General features: G+C 48.0%; 3 protein-coding genes across 3 annotated transcripts; all 3 read left to right on the top strand.

Annotated features, from left to right (window-relative positions):
- Positions 1-3,259: 3,259 nt before the first annotated feature.
- JR316_0006521 (uncharacterized protein) lies at positions 3,260-9,829 on the top strand (the record flags this gene model as incomplete). The annotated part of the gene is made up of 4 exons (XM_047892267.1): positions 3,260-4,774; positions 4,981-5,446; positions 5,515-7,744; positions 7,828-9,829. The coding sequence occupies 4 exons, from the start codon at positions 3,260-3,262 to the stop codon at positions 9,827-9,829; spliced, it is 6,213 nt and encodes a 2,070-aa protein (XP_047749616.1).
- A 3,377-nt stretch (positions 9,830-13,206) lies between these two features.
- Positions 13,207-14,319, top strand: JR316_0006520 (Monoterpene synthase 25; the record flags this gene model as incomplete). The annotated part of the gene is made up of 4 exons (XM_047892266.1): positions 13,207-13,383; positions 13,600-13,958; positions 14,012-14,203; positions 14,268-14,319. The coding sequence occupies 4 exons, from the start codon at positions 13,207-13,209 to the stop codon at positions 14,317-14,319; spliced, it is 780 nt and encodes a 259-aa protein (XP_047749615.1).
- A 693-nt stretch (positions 14,320-15,012) lies between these two features.
- JR316_0006519 (ABC-transporter-regulating transcription factor) lies at positions 15,013-18,335 on the top strand (the record flags this gene model as incomplete). Its single annotated transcript, XM_047892265.1, has 16 exons — positions 15,013-15,127; positions 15,177-15,182; positions 15,235-15,323; positions 15,381-15,409; positions 15,477-15,531; positions 15,600-15,895; positions 15,946-16,066; positions 16,117-16,476; positions 16,532-16,689; positions 16,739-16,807; positions 16,873-17,150; positions 17,226-17,452; positions 17,532-17,668; positions 17,719-17,742; positions 17,801-18,229; positions 18,293-18,335. 16 exons carry the CDS (start codon positions 15,013-15,015, stop codon positions 18,333-18,335), a joined length of 2,436 nt encoding a protein of 811 aa, XP_047749614.1.
- Between the last annotated feature and the right edge of the window lie 296 nt (positions 18,336-18,631).

Raw genomic sequence — 18,631 nt, 5'->3', positions numbered from 1 at the left:
TACGGGAATTCTGAAAATTGTTGTGAGTCTCCTGCTATTGTTTATTTTTATTTCTTTTTACGGTGGTTTGGGTTTTTGAAAATCTACATGAATACTTGGCGCGAGGACGGCGATTTGTGGGCATGGAGTCAGCATAGTGGGTGAGCGATTTGTTTCTTTTCTTTTCTTTTTTCCTTTTTTTTGCAGCAGCTGCAGATGCGTAATTCTTTGGCTATCATCTCAACCATAAATTTATGGTAAGTCAAATACCATGGACAACAACATCGGAGAAACGGAAATCAGGTAAGAGATGAAATATTCTTCTTTGACGTGGACGTCCTCCCCGAAATCTCAGCGGCAAACTTCTGTCGACTGTCGACTGTCGACTGGATATGGCACCCTTGGAGTCTTGGATGCACACTTTTCTGTGATGCTGTGTCCATTTCCTGCTTCTTCTACTGCTGCATACTCCTTCGTCCTGGTATCGAGTCGTGTCAACCTTGGATTGACTTTATGGTAAGTCAAACACTCCGGACGAGTGTTAAGGACAACGATAGTAGAGAGCGGAAATCAGGTCTAGGTAAGATACTAGGTAAGGTGAGATTTTCGTCTTTCAATTTGGACGTTCCTTGTCGGAACCTCAGCGTCAAACCATGCTCGCTGGAGGTGCCATTGGCATTGTCATTTGGCATTTGCAATCTTGGATTCTGAGTCTTGGAGCTTGGAGATGCACTATGACAATTCCTTGTGATACTGTGACTTTTTTTTGGTTTCGCTGCTAGACTCTGGTGATGCCACTACCCCCACTTCCTCCTCTTGATATTGGAACTTTGCCTATTTCTGAATACTGTCAACAGGCCTATAGGGTTGCTTAGGGTCTCTTGGAGTGTACCAGTACCCTTTGGGTACCGCAGATGTTATTAAGGTTATCCCATCCCGTGGGATTTGGGATTGGGGTGTGTTAGATGTTGCCAGGGCAGGGCAAGGTGGGCTCCATCTGATTTGATTGAGATTGAGAAGCTCTTGTGTCATGATGCGATGCTGTGACTGATTCGGGCCTACCTTGACGAAGTGTCATGATTTATGGTCACAATTAGGAATTTTTGGATGCGCTAACTGGACCGCGGTGCTGAGTGCTCAGGATTGCACAGGGCGCCTTGTTAAAATGCTAATGGCGCTCTGTCAGCTAAAACTAGCATCCAAGTTATACTTATTTCCGTTGAGGTTCTTGAGCGAGCAGTCTATTTGGGAACATCTATGTGATCCAATGGTTGTCTGAATCTGATCGACCTGAGAAGAACTGAAGAAGTCCAACTGCGCCGGGCGCCCAAGGCACCAAGACAACCTGTCTGAATTGGGGTATTTATATACTTTTTCTTGGAATGCTATTATGCTTTTGCTTTAGGATAAGTATAACCCTGCATTTTGGTGCGTATAGGTTAAACAGGGTTGGAGCCTTCGGGCGTTATACGTGATCAGACAGGGGTAACATTGACAATGTATTGGGTTATTGGCCCCGTGGCTAGGATTGATTAGGAAGTTTTTCATTAGCGTTTGCTTTTCTCTCAGCTCTGATCATGATCGCTCTACGAATTTGCCATGAGAAAGCATACAAGACGCGGGAACAGATTGTGGTTGGGGATTTTAAAACATGACGAGGTATTTATGGAATCGCGTAATTGGATGTAGAGACGGAGTCGAGTGAGACAACCCGTGGGTGGAGGTTACTTACATACTTAGTTGCCTCTGTCGATTATATGTGTTACGGTTTTTGTATCTGGGAATTATTTATGTATACCGTAATTTGAATGCAGATGCCAAATGAACTTTCTATAGCGTGGACCCCCCGCATGCGCAGTTCGGTGCGCGAAGCTAAAGTGCTTGCTTAATTAGGATCGAATGGATCATGGAAATGGATGCCGATGGGCTTGGGTTTTTTTCGTTGAGAGGGGTTAAGTTATATAGCTTGCGACTCGGATGATGACACCGTCAACGGATGGAATTGGAATTTTTTCGCAAAAAATTAGATATCATTGGCGTTGTCATCGTCGAATATAATGATACAGTGCACATGCATGGCAGGTGAGATGTTATGCGGGAAGTTGATATAGATATAGATATGATTGGGAGCTACATAGAGTAACTGTCAGCGCTGGATGGATGGATACATCAGCTCGTTTAAAGGTTAATTCCATGCGACAAAATTGATTGGGTTCTCAGCGATGGCGGAGGATGTGGAGGGGGTTACGATAAATAGAATGAATGAATGATCTTCGCAGCGTTGAGCGAACCGCCGGGTAAAGTCAAGTAAATTGGGTTTGGTTGACATCAATGAAAAGGAAGCAAAAGTCCTAAATTGGATGATAGGTTGGTGCTTGGACGATCATCGACATCTTCCGGGGATTTGAGATGTATTTAATCGCACTGACTGTCCGTTCCGCTGTTTCGCTCGAATGTCGTCCCCTCCCGTCCCCTCCCACTGCTCCTGCCCTCCTCCTCTCCCCACTGGCCGGCGAGGACGGAGAGAGAACAATAAGACACAATGACGTGATTTCACGTGATGGAGTCCTGAGCCAGGCGAGATTGTTTTTTTTTGTTGATGATGGATTACGTGGGAACTTGCAAGCAGTCACAGCTGGAGACCGCAGACTCCGCAACCCCCTTCTTCCTATTTCCAAGATAGCATTGGCAAGGCCAGTCATCCTTCCTGCTTAGCCACGGAACGAGTGCGCCTAGCGACTCCTGCCTGCCCCATACGCCCCTCTCAGCAAGCATCTGCCCCTGTCCGATCTTCGCTCCGATAACATTCCCATCCACCGCCCTGCTGTTCGTGAGTTATCCTTTCTTCATTCAGTGGCGTTTGTTCGTTTCTTCCTCTTCTGCCCGTCCTTTCTGTCGCTTTTTATAATCCACGTGTGCTTTTCTGCTGTTATTAGATATCCTGCTATCCGTCTTTTCTTCGTGTGAATCATTGTGTGATAGTCTTTGCGCTTGCCTCCACCACACTGTCAGTCTCGTCGGACACTCCCCTCTCGCTTTTCGATTTTTAGCCTCTTTCTATCTAAACTCGACGACATCTGATTGACGTTGCTCTGTTTTGTCAGGTCACTATCTATCTGCATTGCTTTTCCATTGTTTGCTACCCTATACCACTCACACGTACACGAGCAACACACATACGGGACCCTGACAGGAATACAAGCATACCCCAGCATACCATCAACTCCATCATCCTATTCTAACCCACTCCGCGTATCCATCCTAAACGTGGGCTGCACTAATGGCTGTCCACTTTTTGTATCGCACCGCGCATGAGAGCGTGGGTGCCACCAACGCCACCACCACCACCACACCCACCACCGCGCCCTCTACTGGCAGCGGTGCGTCCAGCGATGGGGCTGCGGGGCCCTCGACGCCTGCAGTCGCCGTCAGACGCAGCGCTCGTCTTTTGCTCCCACACAACCCCACCCCAGCGCCCCCCGTCACATCGATGTATCTCCCACCCCCACCCCCACCCATCCGGGCAAAGTCCAGAGCCAGACCCAAACCCGTCCCCACCACCACCACCACCGCCACACCTTCATCCTCGACGATACCCCCACCGCAAGCCAAGCCCGACGCGAAGGGCAAGGCGAAAGCCGACCCCGAGACCGTGCAGGAGTCTGAAGAGTCACCTTCGGGCCCGATCCCGAGCACATCGCAATTGCCTCCGGTGCACGCAGTTGCACCCACGCCCACGATCCTGGCACCCGTCCCTGCATACAACACTCGCAAACGCTCGCGCACGACAGAGCACGAGCTTATAGCGGCCATTTCACCATTACCACCACAGTCACCGCTGCCTTTGGCGTTCCCGTTAGCCGCGACGACGAAAGCGCAGGCAGCGGCGGTGAAGATTTTAAATCAGCATGCGAGTGCAGGAGAAGCTGGGATTGAGGGTAAGGAGGATGCGGAGGAGTCGGGTGCGCCAAGGAGGTCGAAGAGGTCGAGAGTTGACAAGGGAGATGTGGGTGATAAAGGTAAAGATAAAGTCAAAGGAAAAGAAAGCACCCACGAGGACGGTGAAGTGCATGAGCATGGAAGTGCTGTGATCAACGAGGCATCTCGCAGCAGCGACACTGCGATCGCTGCTCCGAGTCGATCTACGAATTTGCGTTCGCGGACGCCGGCGCTGATAACGAAGCTGACGCTGCGATCGCGCACGAGGACGGCTGTGGCGACGGCTGCTGCTGTCTCGGCTACCGCTGTGCCTGCTGGTGTCTCTGAGTCGCCGTTGATGGGTGCATCTGCGTCGAGTGATGGTTCGGCGGAGACGTCGGTGCCCGTCAAGGTTTCGTTGGAGGATTCCGTTGCCTCTGGATCGGCTGGGCCTGCGCTATCGTCGCCATCAACACTGACTGCGACGTCTAATGACGCCTCGAATTCCGATGCCGCCATCGTCTTGTCCAAGGCCGTCGATACACCGGCTATCGTCGATATCGTCGCTGAGGTTCCTGCTCCCGCGCCGCAGGCACCCATTCCCGTTTATGCTACCCGCAGCTCAAAGCGTAAAGCCGGAGCTGACGAGAAAGTAGAGGTTGATAAATGCCCGCGCGTTGTTAAGAAGATGAAGGTTAATGAGAAGGTCGTTGTTGCTGTTGTTGAACAGGAGGAGGAGGGGGAGAATGTTGTTGTGCGTAAGGCTGCTGGAGGGATGAGGGGAAAGGAAAAGAAAGAGAAAGAGGAGAAGGCGCCGAAAGTGGCGAAAAGAGCGACGAGGCGCGGGTCTGGGGTGGGTGTGAAGAGGCGATTGGACGTGAGTGTTTTTCTCCCCTATTTCTCTTTTTGTTTTATGGTTTCTTTTCGGTGGCGGGCGTCTGGCATTTTGTCGTTCATTGTCTTCATTCCTGTCATGAGGAGGAAGACAGTCGTACATGATGTCTTTCATCCCCCCATTTTCTTATCTCTTTTGGGTCTTTTATAATTTTACTTGGTTATTTACTGATTATGGATGTACGGCAGGCGACCTCAATCATCACGACTCGCTCTGCGAAAAGGAATATAACGGTTCCAGAACAGGCGGTCGCTAATGAACCGCCTAAAACAAAGACGAGCGCGAAGCAGGCTAAGGGTAAACCTGTGCAGACCGCACCTGCGACTAAACCGGCGACGACGACGACGGGGCGAGGGAGGGGAAGGCCGAGGAAAGTTGTCGAAGCTCCTGTTGAGGCTGAAGAGCAAAAGCAGGCTGATGAGAAGGAGGAGCGTGCGTTGGATGTTCCGCTGGTTGTTGATGCGTTGCCTGCGCTTGAGGCGCCGAAGGTTGTGTCGCTTAAACCTAGGCCGAGGGCGAGGACGAGGGCTGCGTTGGCTGCTGCCGATGCTGAAGCTGCTGCCGCCGCCGCCACTTCTGCTTTAACAACACCGACGACAGCGACAGAAAATGATACGAAAGAGTCAGAGAAAGAGGAAACGCCAACCCAGTCAGGTCAGCGCTTTATTTTATTAACATGGTTGTGTTTACTTTTTCTAAGTTCGTCGTCTATCTACGTTTAGCAGCTTCCAGCGCAGAAGCTGGCACGTCTCGAGAATCTGATGCGCCGAAGGACAACGAGAAGCCAGTAAATGAAGGCGCGAAGGCAGATGAAGACACTCATGTTACGTCAGCATTGACAGATGACACTGCTGCTGCTGGGCCGACTTCTGCTTCATCATTAACATCAACAACATCTTCTTCGGCGCTTACGACTTTGCCTGTGGAAGATAAACCTCTGGCGGTGTCTCCGCCGACGTCGCCTGCTACGTCGCCGACGAAAACGCCGTCGTCGCCTCCTACTCCGACGCTGAGCTTGAGACCCTCTCTTCCTTCTCCTTTACCGTCTTTTCCCCACCCAGTGCTGCCCCCTTTGCACCCTCACCCTGCTGTACACTCCCCTCTTACTCCATTATCAAATTCGAATGCTGCAGCCACCTCTTCTTCCTCGCCCTCGTCTTCAACATCTTCTCCATCGGCCTCTATACCATCTACACCGATCACTTCTTCCCCATCGACTTCCACCATCGTCGGTGAAGCGACAACATCTGCATCTACCTCAGCAGCAGCAGCAGCAGCTACAGCCCATACAACTGTATCCGTATCCGCACCCACAACCCCCATTTCAACTACCCCGCCATCTTCACCTCCCACTTTTGCACACCAATTCCACGGCTCGCATCAGCGCACATCGCCCCCGCTCGATGCCGTCGACATTGGCCCGCTCGACGGCCTAGGCCTACCCGCCCCGCTCCTCAGCATGAGCGGTGTTAGCAGCAGCAGCAGCAGCATCGGCGGCGGCGGCAGCAGCAGTATCAGCGCTAAAGATAAAGGCAAGGGCAAGGCCGTAGCCCACATCCCCGTTACAGGTGCGAGTGCGACGAGGAATGTGAGTCCTGTACCGAGCCCGATGTCGAGCCCGCCGCTGAGCCCTGTGATGGGGCTTGGTGTGACGCCGTTTATGGCGTTGTCGGGGGGTGCGGGGTCTAGTTCTGTGGCATCAGGTTCGGGTTCGAGTTCAAGTTCGAGTTCGAGTTCGGGTTTGAGCTCGAGCTCGAGCTCGGGGTCTCTCCAGCAGCAGCAAGCGGCACAACCGCTCCCGCCTAGTCCGACGACGGCTATGTTCTCCACGCCCATCTCTCTTCCTACTTTGCCTACGACCTTTTTGAGTCCGTTTGTTGGTTCCAGTGCGAGTCAGACCCAGCAACATCAACAGCAGCAGCCTGAAGAGCGCGAGACGGAGCAGCAGCAGCACACGCGCCATTTCATCCAGCCTTCTCCGCCCTCTCCGTCGTCGCCGACGTTCGGGCCTCTTGGCGGACTCGAGATCGCCCAACAGCATCATCACCAGCAGCATCACCAGCACCAGATCGATCCAAGTCTTACCGCTCTGAGCGCAGGATCTTCATCGGGCTCAAGCTCGATGGGCGACATGCAGCAGCAGCAGCAGGGCATGAACTATGGAATGTCGATGAACATGAGCATGAGCATGGGTATGGGCATGAACATGGGGATGTACAATATGCCTATGAACATGGGCGTGCCGCTGAGCCCGATGAACGTTATGGGCGCCATGGTCGGCGGCGATGGGGTTGGGAACACGCCGATTACGATGGGCCCTGGTATGTCGCTGTCCTTGCCGATGTCGATGTCGATGTCGACGATGACGGATATCCCTATGGATGTGGACACCGACCCGGCGAGTAATGGCGTTATGAATGGGCCGGGCGATGCTAGTGGGATGATCAATGGAGGTGGAGGAGGTGCGGGTGCCGGTGGGAATGGGAATGGGACGCTTGTGAGCGAGAGCGATCTTGGGTTTGGGTTCCATGGAAGAGCGGATGGGGGTGCGTTTGGATATGAGGGTGTAGGTGTTGTTGGAGAGCCGCTCGGTGCGAGTGGATCTAGTTCCGGTGTTGCGGATGCCGGACAACAGCAGCAGCAGCAGCAGCAAATGTACGCATCGCATGAACAGATGTATCAGTCTCAGCCCTCTGCTTCTTCGTCTTCGTCTCAGGTCCAGCATATGGACCAGGATCAGCAGCTACAGATGCAGCAACAGCAACAACAACAACAGCAGCAGCAGCAGCACCAGGATCAACAGCAGCAGCAGGACCAACCTCAGACGCCTGTGTCGCCTCGACAACAAAGAAAATTGGAGTTCTTCCCTCCACACCCACTAGAGCTTCAGCCTCGGCTCGATCGCGATGGAAGCATGTGGAAGACGGCATGCAAGTTGCGCGTTTGGGAGATGTATGTATCTTCTTTTTTAATTTTTTTTTTTACTTTTTTTCGGGTTTTGTATACGATCTCATCATTCTCGTCTCTCTTTTTAGAACGCGAAGGTATACGCCCGATACTATACGCTCGGTTGTGGCTCAGGAAGCGCACGACTACTACAGCGCCAAAGGTTCCTTCCCTGTGGGATACAAGAAAGGGTCGGCTGCGCAAATGCGGCGAAGACGGAGGCAAAGGCCTGTTTCGTCCACGGAGAGCGGAGGATCCAGCAGCAGCAGCAGCAACGACGCCAGTGCGGACGATGATGATTTCATGAATGAGAAGATCTATTCATTCGAGTTGTTGGATGACGATGCGGCTGAGGAGGGGCTCGCGAACGGGTATGAATGGGACGAAGATGCGTACGATGATGATGAGTGGGACGATGATGATGACGAAGATGATGATGACGATGAAGATGAAGACGACGATGAGACGGAGGATGAAGCTGAGCAGGTCAAGTATGCGATGTCGCTTGCTCGTGCTGGGTCGCCCAAGGCCAGCACTTCTGGTACCTCGGGTTCAGCTGAGGACAGTGGTGCTGTTTCTGGAGACGAGGATGCGGAGGGCGAGATGGAGGTCGATATCGAGGCTTTCTCGGACCCGTCGTTCAACGCTGAGCTGTCCTCGCCTACGTCGCCAACGACACCTGCAGGACCTTTATCATCGGGCGGTTCCTTTGTTGCCAGCTTTTACATACCCAATGTCAATACCAATGCTTCGGATAACGGACAAGTTGGAGGATTTTTCGGAGGATCAGACGATGGAAGGGACGACGTGCAACCACAAGCTGGGCCTTCAAATTCAACTCAAGAAGAGGCCCAACTTCCTCAGACACCCCCACATCACATCACGATTTCGATTCCAGCAGCAGAAGACGACCCCGAGCATCAACAGCATCTTCAGCAACTCCAACAGCAGTCCCAGTCGCACCACGCTCAGGCCAACTCGAGCTTCTTCACGCCACCTGCTCCTTCTCCCATCCTGCCTCTTCCACCTCCGCGATTGGACTCTATTCGTGTTGGATATCTCCGGCAATCCGAGCTTGGGATCAAGATGACTGGGCGTGGCACACCTGCAGACCGTGCACGGGCGGCTCAGTGGTCGAAGGGATGGAATTCGGGCATGCAGCAATCGCTTCCTGTTGCTCCTCCTCCCCCTGCTCCGATTGCCGGCCCGAGTGGTGTGAAGCGTTCAGCATCTGAGGTTGCGGATGATGAGGAAGATGAAGGAGAGATGAGAGGACGTCCGAGGTTGAGGTTGGCACTTGAAGGAGAGGATAACGATGATGCGCAGATTCCTTCGTCGGCAGAAGTGGAAGCTCAAGGTTCGATGGCGATGTACAATACAGCGGATAATGTACAACAACAACAACAACAGCAGCAGCAGCAGCAGCTCGATCCAACAATGCATCTGGCGAATCCCTCTGATGCCACGTCTAGTTCTAATGCTTCTTTGGCCGCTAACACCTCGGCGGAAGCCAGACCCTCTGGATTTGTTGAGGATCAAACGCATTGGGAAACCTTCCTGGCAGACATGGCGGACAGAACATCTGGATCTGAATCGGCGACTGCCCCCGCGTCCACATCGCCCATGATGGCAGATGGCAATGACCATCAGCAGCTATTGCAGCAACATCAGCAACAGTTGCAAATTCAGCAGCAACACGTTCATCACCTGCAACATCCTGCGACCGCCTCTGCTGGCTCTTCCTCTCATGTTCTCCATCCTCATCCGATAGCCACTGCCCATACTGGCGATTTGGATTTCTCGTCCAATGCTGCTGTACATCAAAACCCTGGCCAAAATATGACTTTCGCCATGTTCGATATGTCGCTTGCCAATTGGTTCAATGCCGACTCTGCCACGACGAACACCTCCGTCGTTGACGCTGTTACTAATTCCTCTCCGTCCGCTGATGAGGCTGAATCGTTGTCTTCCGTTGATGGTGCGATCATGAATACCCATAATGATGAATCTGCATCGTCGTCTTCGTCGTCATCTCCAGTCCCAGGAGTACTGGGTAGTGGAACGAGTACGTTGAGTTTTGCGCTTGGTTAAACTGGCGCTGTGTGGTGGCAGGTGGATGTTGTGTTTATCCTCGTCGTTGTGGTGGTTGGGGGCCCCTGATGTGTTTTATTAACTTTGCTATTCACTGCTCATTTCTACCCTTGCCTTGCGGTGCGCCTATGCACGCCTATCCCCACAAACTATTACCCCCCCTCCATCTTATACACACTCTATGGATATCTTTTCTTTTTTCCTGCTTTCGCTTTGATGTGGATCTCAAACTTTTTTTTTCTTGTAAAGTTTCTGCTTTTTGTCTGCTCTTTTCTCGTTATGCTTTCTTTTTCTTTTTCTCTTTCTCTTTTATTCTTTTTCCTCGTCTCTCTGCCAAGTGTCTCTGTGTCTGTGTTTAAAGCTATCATACAGTGTAATTTATATCTCGCAATTGTATCTGCATTCTGTTGATCGGTCAAACTGGCTCGTAGTCGTGCATCTAAGTACCATATCACTGCAAGCAAATCAATTGACAAATTACAAGTACATTTTAATTAAAACATATTGTTACAAGTTGAACAAGTATTATTGAGAGAGTGTACAATTTTGATCCGTAGACAGCCAATACCCAAATTAAAACCAAAGAACCAAAAGTGATTTGAAGGACAGTTTTGCGTTGCTGTCTCTTCTCGACGCTATTCTTTTAGAAGAAAGTTGACAATCATTAATGCATGGCATGTCACATTGAGGGCATGTTCAGGTGTCCGCACATTAGCGACAATTGTGCCGTTGCCAGATTATCTGTCGTTGTTGAAGAACACGGTGTTGTTGTTCCAGTTGGAGATAGTGGAACCATCCCAAAGGGCCATAAATCCAACGTAAGGATTTCTCAAAGCGAAAAAGATCTCAACTTGAGTTCAGCTCCCGTGCTATGTTTGTTACCAATAATCACTGAGCGCAAATCTATTGCAAACATCAGATTCCTGGTCTTTTCAAAAAAAAATTCATTTGTCCACCCGCATGATAAGTTTTCAGTGCATACAAGAGAAGGTCAGGATGTCGCACCTGGTGTGTGAAATTTGGGCCACAGGGAAAGAATGGGTCACGGAACCGAACCACAGGCTCAGTTTGCGAACGAGATATAGTAGGTCCACGATCCAGCTCTCTGTAGGGACGTTGGAACAGTGTGCTCCAAGCTTCACTAGACCCTGGGTTTACGTCGTTGTCGATCAGCACGTTGGGATCATTTAGTCCATGTACCATAGGCAAAGGTATGATTCGCGTCCTTGGAGATCTAAGTGACGTTCCGAGGGGTAATGAAAGGAGGTCCAGGTCAAGATCAGGCAGCAACCCCCTGGAACGGGCACTTTGTCGTCGTGACTTGAGCCATTGTATTGTAAGCGTCGCACGGCTAAAATGCCGCGTCCTGGAAAACTGGAATTGGCGGCGATAGGAAAGCATATTTTTGGAATTTGTGATAAGTTATAAGCACTGTTTAAACGCTTTTAGGATGGAGGATTATAGTGACGGGATTAATATACTCACATACTGGTGATAGCAAAAGGGTAACAAAAGCAAAAGATCCACCAGGGGAACAAGAAAATTTGAAAGGTCGAGGAGACTACCGGGTCTGTTGAAAAAAAGAAACCAGTCGGAGAAAAGGAAAAGAACCCAATGCCAAAAGAAGACACGGGCGTTAGAGTACTGTACCATTCAAAATGCGTTTGCTGTTATAAACAACAAGAACAAGGTAATGTCGTGGTCGCCGAGGTCTGAAAAGATACAAAGGAATGTCAGGGAAGCAGGTATATTCATAGTTTCCATACGTCAACTGTCGTGTCACAGTGAACACCCGCGGCACATCGTCAGACAAGGTTTCCAATCTTCTTCACTACGTCCGCTAAGGCTTCTGACTGATGATAGCATGTTGAACTCCTCGTGAGAAAAAGGAGGCCATTGCTCTACTGTTGTCAAACCTTGTTAGCATGGCATGGTCCTAAAAGATTGCACAAATATCGTTTGTATGTCGCCAGGGAGATCAAGATGAAAGTGGACAATGCCTTTACGGAGTTGGGCGTGCAGTAATTTAAAATTCGTGGCGTTTTATCATTATCACTGTAAAAATTGGCATACCCGCTTTGTATTTGACGCTAATTCTGATGCTTAGTGAAATCATTAGAGGTGGAGAGATCGAATTCCCGGTGAAGAAAAGATCAGGTACAATAGCAAGAATCAACAGCGTCTCCAGGCTCCAGCGCATGCCAACATTCCGATCAATATGTAAGCAGAAGGTTTGATCGGAGATTGAACATGCGGATACCACCGAAGTCTGACATTGGACCGTTTCATGGACTCAGATTCGAAGAATTACCGAGGAACCTACGGCACAGAATTCCAATTGTGCGTTTTGTCAGGATACTGAAACCTAGTACAAAGGATTTTTATATACTCTGAAGGATTTGAATTTTACTGCATTCAGAAACCAACGTGAAGCCATATTTACTTTGTACTTACTTTAATTTCGCCACAAGGCGAATGGCACAATGTAGATCCGGAAAAAAAAACTGGACAGGTTTTTGTGTTCCTTACGGAGGATTAAAATTTGTCGCAGCGAAGCACTGTCTGTAAGCTGAAATACAAATTCTACTCATTGAGTGACTGAATAAGCGGCCATTATTGTGCAACCAAAGATGGCATTAACAACCATTTTATGGTCGAGATCAGTATTCTTGGAATACATTCGTGAGTTCCTGTTAGATACCATCTCGCTTTCAAGCTTACAGTCCCATGGTTCATCGTGCTTTAGTCTGAGATCAACATTCAATATTCTACGGTTGTTATACATCAAGACAGAAAAATGAGTAAGAACTTCCATGACATAACACGAATAAAAGAAACAGATTTTTAAAAATACGGCTATCGTTATACATCACCATCATCAAGACCGTTCAATTCCGATTTTATGATAGAGATAGACAAACGCCAAGTCTGCACAATGAGAACACCTATAACACCCTACTGTATGACTTTTCCAATTCAAAACGTAATAAATATCTCTCAGCCCGTGACACATTCTGTCAATATTATTCTCCTGAAAATCGTTAGAATGTCATGATCTGAAACCCCAAGCAATGTTTCCATGTGAGCTCAGAACTCAGAGCTCGACCCCTTCTTATTGATTACCCATAGATACACATTGCATACCCACAAATGAAGCCGAATCGGCATGTTCCTACTTGCGCCTGGGCAGACCTGTGGATAGAACCGCTGGGGTAGAGCCAACTATAAAAAAGCTGGATGAATATTCTACAATGTACATCCTCTAAAATATGTTTTCCGTCTCCTCTATTCTGAATGCACTTCCCGTCTCTCTTTCATCGCGGTCTATTGTCCCATGGTTGACGTTCAATCATATCCAGTCAACGGATCACTCGGCCATGTTGGTGCAACGTACCATCACCAATCTTCTCAAATGCCTCAATTACCATCCACCAAAGGTTGATTCAGAGAGAAAGGAATATCTAGAAGAAGCTCTGCGCTCCGAGTTTTCTATGCATTCAAATGATAAGGCTTGGTTTGATATCGTCTGCGCACAATCCGCAGCAATGGCATATGTAAGTAAACTTAACAATGGAGCACACATGCTAGGCTGAGATTGACCTTGGGATAGCTTTCATATTATGGACACACACGAGAAGTTCAATTGCAAGCTGCTCGATTTACGTGGTATGTACTTCTCGAATCACCTTTTTACCATTCGCTTACTTACATATGCCAGGTTCATGATTTACTTTGACGATTTTTGTCACAAATTTCCTCTGTTGATGCAGGGGTTTCAGCGCGGCATGCTTGGCGGTACTGTAACTGACAAGATTCCAATTTTTAAGCATTTTCGCAATCACCTTGTAGATATGTATGAGCTATGGGATGAAACTCCGGCGAATTGCATTAACACATCTGCAATGGAGTACATCAACGGATGCTCCCTCGAAGAAACTCCTAGCATCAGGAAAATGAAGCTCAAGACTAATGCACGGGCATGGCCTACCTACTTACGCACAAAGACGGGAGTCGCAGCGGCATATGGATTTATGATCTTCCCGAGGAATCTCCACTCCGATATTTCCGTCTATATTCAGGCTATTGGAGATATCTGTACATTTATAGATCTTACAAATGACGTTCTTTCGTGAGTTACATGTTCTTATTGACTGATTCGTCTACGCTAATTACGTCCAAAAGATTTTACAAGGAAACACTCGCGGGAGAGAAAACCAATTACATTCACAACAGAGCATTTATCTCAGGAATATCGGTGGAAGACACACTTCTCGAGGTTGCGCAAGATGTGCTAGACGCCCACACTCGCATTGTAAGCACATTATCTACCGAAGATGCCATACGCTGCTGGAAGAACTTTGTGAATGGATACTTGTGAGCTAGATCGATTGCAATTTTTTCTGGTTCAGTTGATCTATCGCTAACTGGTCCGTCTCAGAGCATTCCATGTAACTCAGTCCCGTTACCGATTACAAGATCTTGGGTTTTAATTATTTGTACCAGAGTGGCATTGGCGGCTGTTTACGTATTCGCTTTAAGTTATAGTGATGTTATATGTACGCGAATATATTGGTCCGCGCGCAGGTCTTCCACGAGTCGCGCCAGATCAATCGGTCATTGATACTTTAGACTCCGCCATCTGCCGAAAAGACGGCCGTCTTTGGCCCCTAAGACACAACAAGTGCATTTTTCTGGAGAGTGCGCACATCTGGCAACAACATAGTGATCCCCATGCTTCCCAAAATGTTCTCCGGTGAACTTCAACTTAATATTTTTCAAGTCATAACGGCTAAATATCGATTACCCGAATGTGTTGATTGCAGAGACCTCCGAGCTGCAACATGCCGCCCCATTCCTTCATTTTGATGGCAGTGATTGGATATCATTTTTCAAAGAAATTCGTTTGCTCTGTTTTTTGCCTCGTATTCCTTCAAAGGAAAAAATGTAAACCACAGATAGTGTTTACTAGATCCTATATTCTAAGTTTGAAGGAAATGTATAATACGACTAATGGTGAAACCAAGCATTTGTATTGTTATGTAACCGCACCGTGCCGACAACGCTTATCAACAAGCCAACATCGGTTAAGCCTTGGTTAAGCCATCACAAATCACAAACCCATAACTGGAACTTGCTGGCACTGGCTGCGGATAGGCTCCCCCAATACTTGATCATCTTCCCCCATGTCCACCGAAACCACTCAAGGATATTTACCAGATTCGAGCAACATTCTTCAAGGTCAACAATTTAGAAGAAGACGGCTGCGCGGAGCCTGTGATGCATGCCGAACCAAGAAGAGTGAGTTGATGTATTAAATATCAGGACAGGTTTTTCAACGCTTTTTCAGCAAAATGTATGCTGTTTTATTCTCAATTTTGGACCTCATTCATATGTTGCAAACATAGGCGATAGTGCATTGAAACCTGGGAAGGTCTGCACCAATTGCATAATGTCCAGCACAATATGTACACATGACATGCCTCGTCGCCAAAAGGTATAACCCATGTTAGGTTTACAGGGAGAAGATAGCTAACATATATGACCCGAGTAGGAGAAGCAGCTAAAGGAAATGACTGCTGCGTAAGTGTACTTGGAGAGTAGATCACCTAGTTTTCAAAGGGCCTCACATTGTTTGTCATCTAAGCAGTTATGTCGAGATACTGGAGACGAGAATAAAGAAGCTAGAAACTTACATTCAAAAGGTGCAATCTCAACCACTAATCCACACCCTCCTTACTCTATTTGAGCTGACAGTCTACAACCTATTTAGATGCACCCTGGGGAGGATATCGATCGAATTATTGAAGCTGGCAGGAATGACAAATGTCCCGAGTTACGAATGCCTTCAAATACTTCCCAGGTGGCCGTTCCAAGGACCACTAGATTTCTGTATTCTACAAACCTCCGCTTTGTTGAACCGGGAATAGATGATGCTTCGACAACCGATGACGACTCTGTGGAATCAGACACCGAGGACCTTGCCCTTGCCGCTCTAACAGAGAACATGAAGAAGTTCACGACATCGACGGCCGCTGCGATTGACGAACGTTTCTATGGCCAAGGAAGGTTTAGTGACTCCTCTTCTTGCTGAGATTCTTAGTCTGATCGCTTTATAGCATGTTTATGTTTGCTAAGCAGGTCACAGATGTAAGAAATGAGGTCACCGGGGAAATGCACGGAATACATCCCGGCCATACCAACCAATTTCGGCGACGTATTTACTGGGATCTAGAGCCAGTATGTTGTCTTTGTTCACCTTCCTTACCGTAATAATGACGAAAGTTCAGTGGGAAAGTGCATACATATCCACACCCGAGCCTCCTTACACATATCCTGAAGTCGACCTACTCAACAATCTCGTATCCTTATATTTCGACAGATGTAATATCCTTTTACCAGTGCTTCACCGTCCAACCTTTGTGAAATCCTTGTCGATTGGGCAACACCTATGGGACCCATTATTCGGGATGACAGTCCTATTGGTCTGTGCCCTTGGAGCAAAGTACTCACAAGACTTGCGTGTCATGATGTTCAACGACTCTTCTGGAACTGGCATCTCCGCTGGATGGCATTATTTCAGCCAGGTACAGGTATATCGAAAGAGGATGCTCCATAAATCAACAACATATGATCTACAATACTACGCGGTAAGACAACAACAGATGCCAATATCATTCCACATATTCTAATACGACTTCTTAGCTTGCGGCTCTTTACCTCTCTTCCACTTCCCTACCTCAGGCTTCTTGGACTCTTCTTGCTATCGGTCTAAGGCACGCATTTGAAAAAGGAGTTCACCGTCGTAGAGGACCACAACAGAAGCCTTCTGTTGAATATGAATTACAAAAACGGGCATTTTGGTGCGTGTTGCTCGTCTATCCAGAAACGGTGAAAATAAAGATTGGACAGGGCACTAGTATGCTTAGACAGTGCTGAAAGCTCTTTCGTTGGGCGTGCATGCTCCATTCCTCTCGAGGCGTCAGTATTTTTGTCTATTGACTACTATACCGGGCGCTTACTAACTGACGATCTATAATTATCAGATACGATTTAGACTATCCTATTGAGTGCGACGATGAGTATTGGGATACCGGAGATCGAGAAACATGTTTCCGTCAGCCCGAAGGAAAGCCGTGTTCAATATCAGCTTTTGTTGCCCTTATCAAGCTTTGTGAAATTCTTGGGTTTGTACTACGAACACTGTATTCAAACAAAAAAACTCGAATTTTGTCGGGATTCCTGGGTTCAAGGTGGGAAGGAAGGATGGTTGCTGAATTAGATTCGACCATGAACAAATGGAAAGAATCGCTTCCAAGCCATTGTAGGTGTCATTTAAGGAAGCCAACCTTACATTCATCTTTTCTTTGGGGGCTGTTTACTGATTTATGGATTGCAGTGCACTGGGACTCTGGCGAACGCAATGAAGTTTTCTTCCACCAGTCTGTCATCCTTCATGCCACGTACAGTTATGTTCAAATTCAAATCCACCGACCATATTTATTGGCAAAGGGGAGTCCTTTGACGGCTCCTTCTTTTGCCATTTGTAGCAATGCTGCCCGAACTTGCTCTGGAATTCTGGAAGCAGCCGTAATCAGGGATGTTGGAGTGTTGCCCATTACCATAGTATGTACCCCATTCATTTTAGCAGATCACAATCATAAACAGTGGGACTTAGTACGCTGACAATTTTGACCTATTACAGATAGCTGCATATACATCAGGCATGGTAATAACCCTTGGTATATGGATGACTCAATCAGCAGGAACTACAGACGGTTTCAGAGCCGAAAAGGATAATCTTGAGAAATGCGTGCAGTATCTCAGAAAATGTGAAAAAAGGTGAGTCTCTATCACAGCATCATGGTCTTTCAATGACATCTATTTCTTAGGTGGCATAGTGGTGGGAGATTAGGGTGACTACGCGCTATTGTCATTTCACACAGGAAACACACTAATAACGTTCACCATTAGTGACATCTTGTCTGAAGCTAGTGCCGAAATGCACCAAAATAGGCCTTCCATAAATCACCTTCAGACGTCATCACAAATATCACCAAGTGACATAAGAAAAGATGCAGCTTGTTCATCAGGATCTGCTGCTATTGACAGTCTACAGCTACAAACACATTTTGTGCCAGGGACACAGTCGACCTTTTCTCCAGATGATTGGGGATTCCAAAATCTGTTGCTCACGGAAATGGGATTATCTATGGAGCTACCAAGCGATAGACAGCATAGTATCATGAGCGCCTCTTGGGCAGAGCAGGCAGGGCGTGAAACGTATATTCCTGAGCATACCATCTCGGGGATAGGAGTGAATGATATAACCCAATTTACCTCACAGATCGGTGATCTCATTGGATCTGGGTACGATATTCTCAGCACACCCGTCCCGCCGGTGTGCGTACTGTTCATTTAGGGATCTTATCAATGATATGGAATTGCTAACCTAAGCCCCTGTAGATTTGAAGAGTGGGACAACTATTATCGAGGATATCAGCCGTAACACTTAGTGGACACAGTCCTCGAGCAATCTTTAAGCCCCCAGGAACACATAAATCAGCGTTTGTTGCTTCGTATGGTGTTTTCAGATATCTTGAATCTAGCTGAGGTTGAAGGCTACGTGTTGCTTTTATCTTAATAATATATTATAGTTGGCTATCCATTCCTAGAACTGTAATCAGACCTTCCTTAAGAAGCAAAAGTTCGTACTATTTCAATATCTCATTACTTGCCTTGCCGTGTACGTTTCCACGAAGTAGCCCCTAATTAGGAACGCGTTGTTATGTCTACAAGACATTG

The sequence above is a fragment of the Psilocybe cubensis genome, chromosome 5 (assembly GCF_017499595.1).
Source record: "Psilocybe cubensis strain MGC-MH-2018 chromosome 5, whole genome shotgun sequence".
Taxonomy (NCBI): Eukaryota; Fungi; Basidiomycota; class Agaricomycetes; order Agaricales; family Agrocybaceae; genus Psilocybe; species Psilocybe cubensis.
This window is presented reverse-complemented; position numbering and strand designations above follow the sequence as displayed.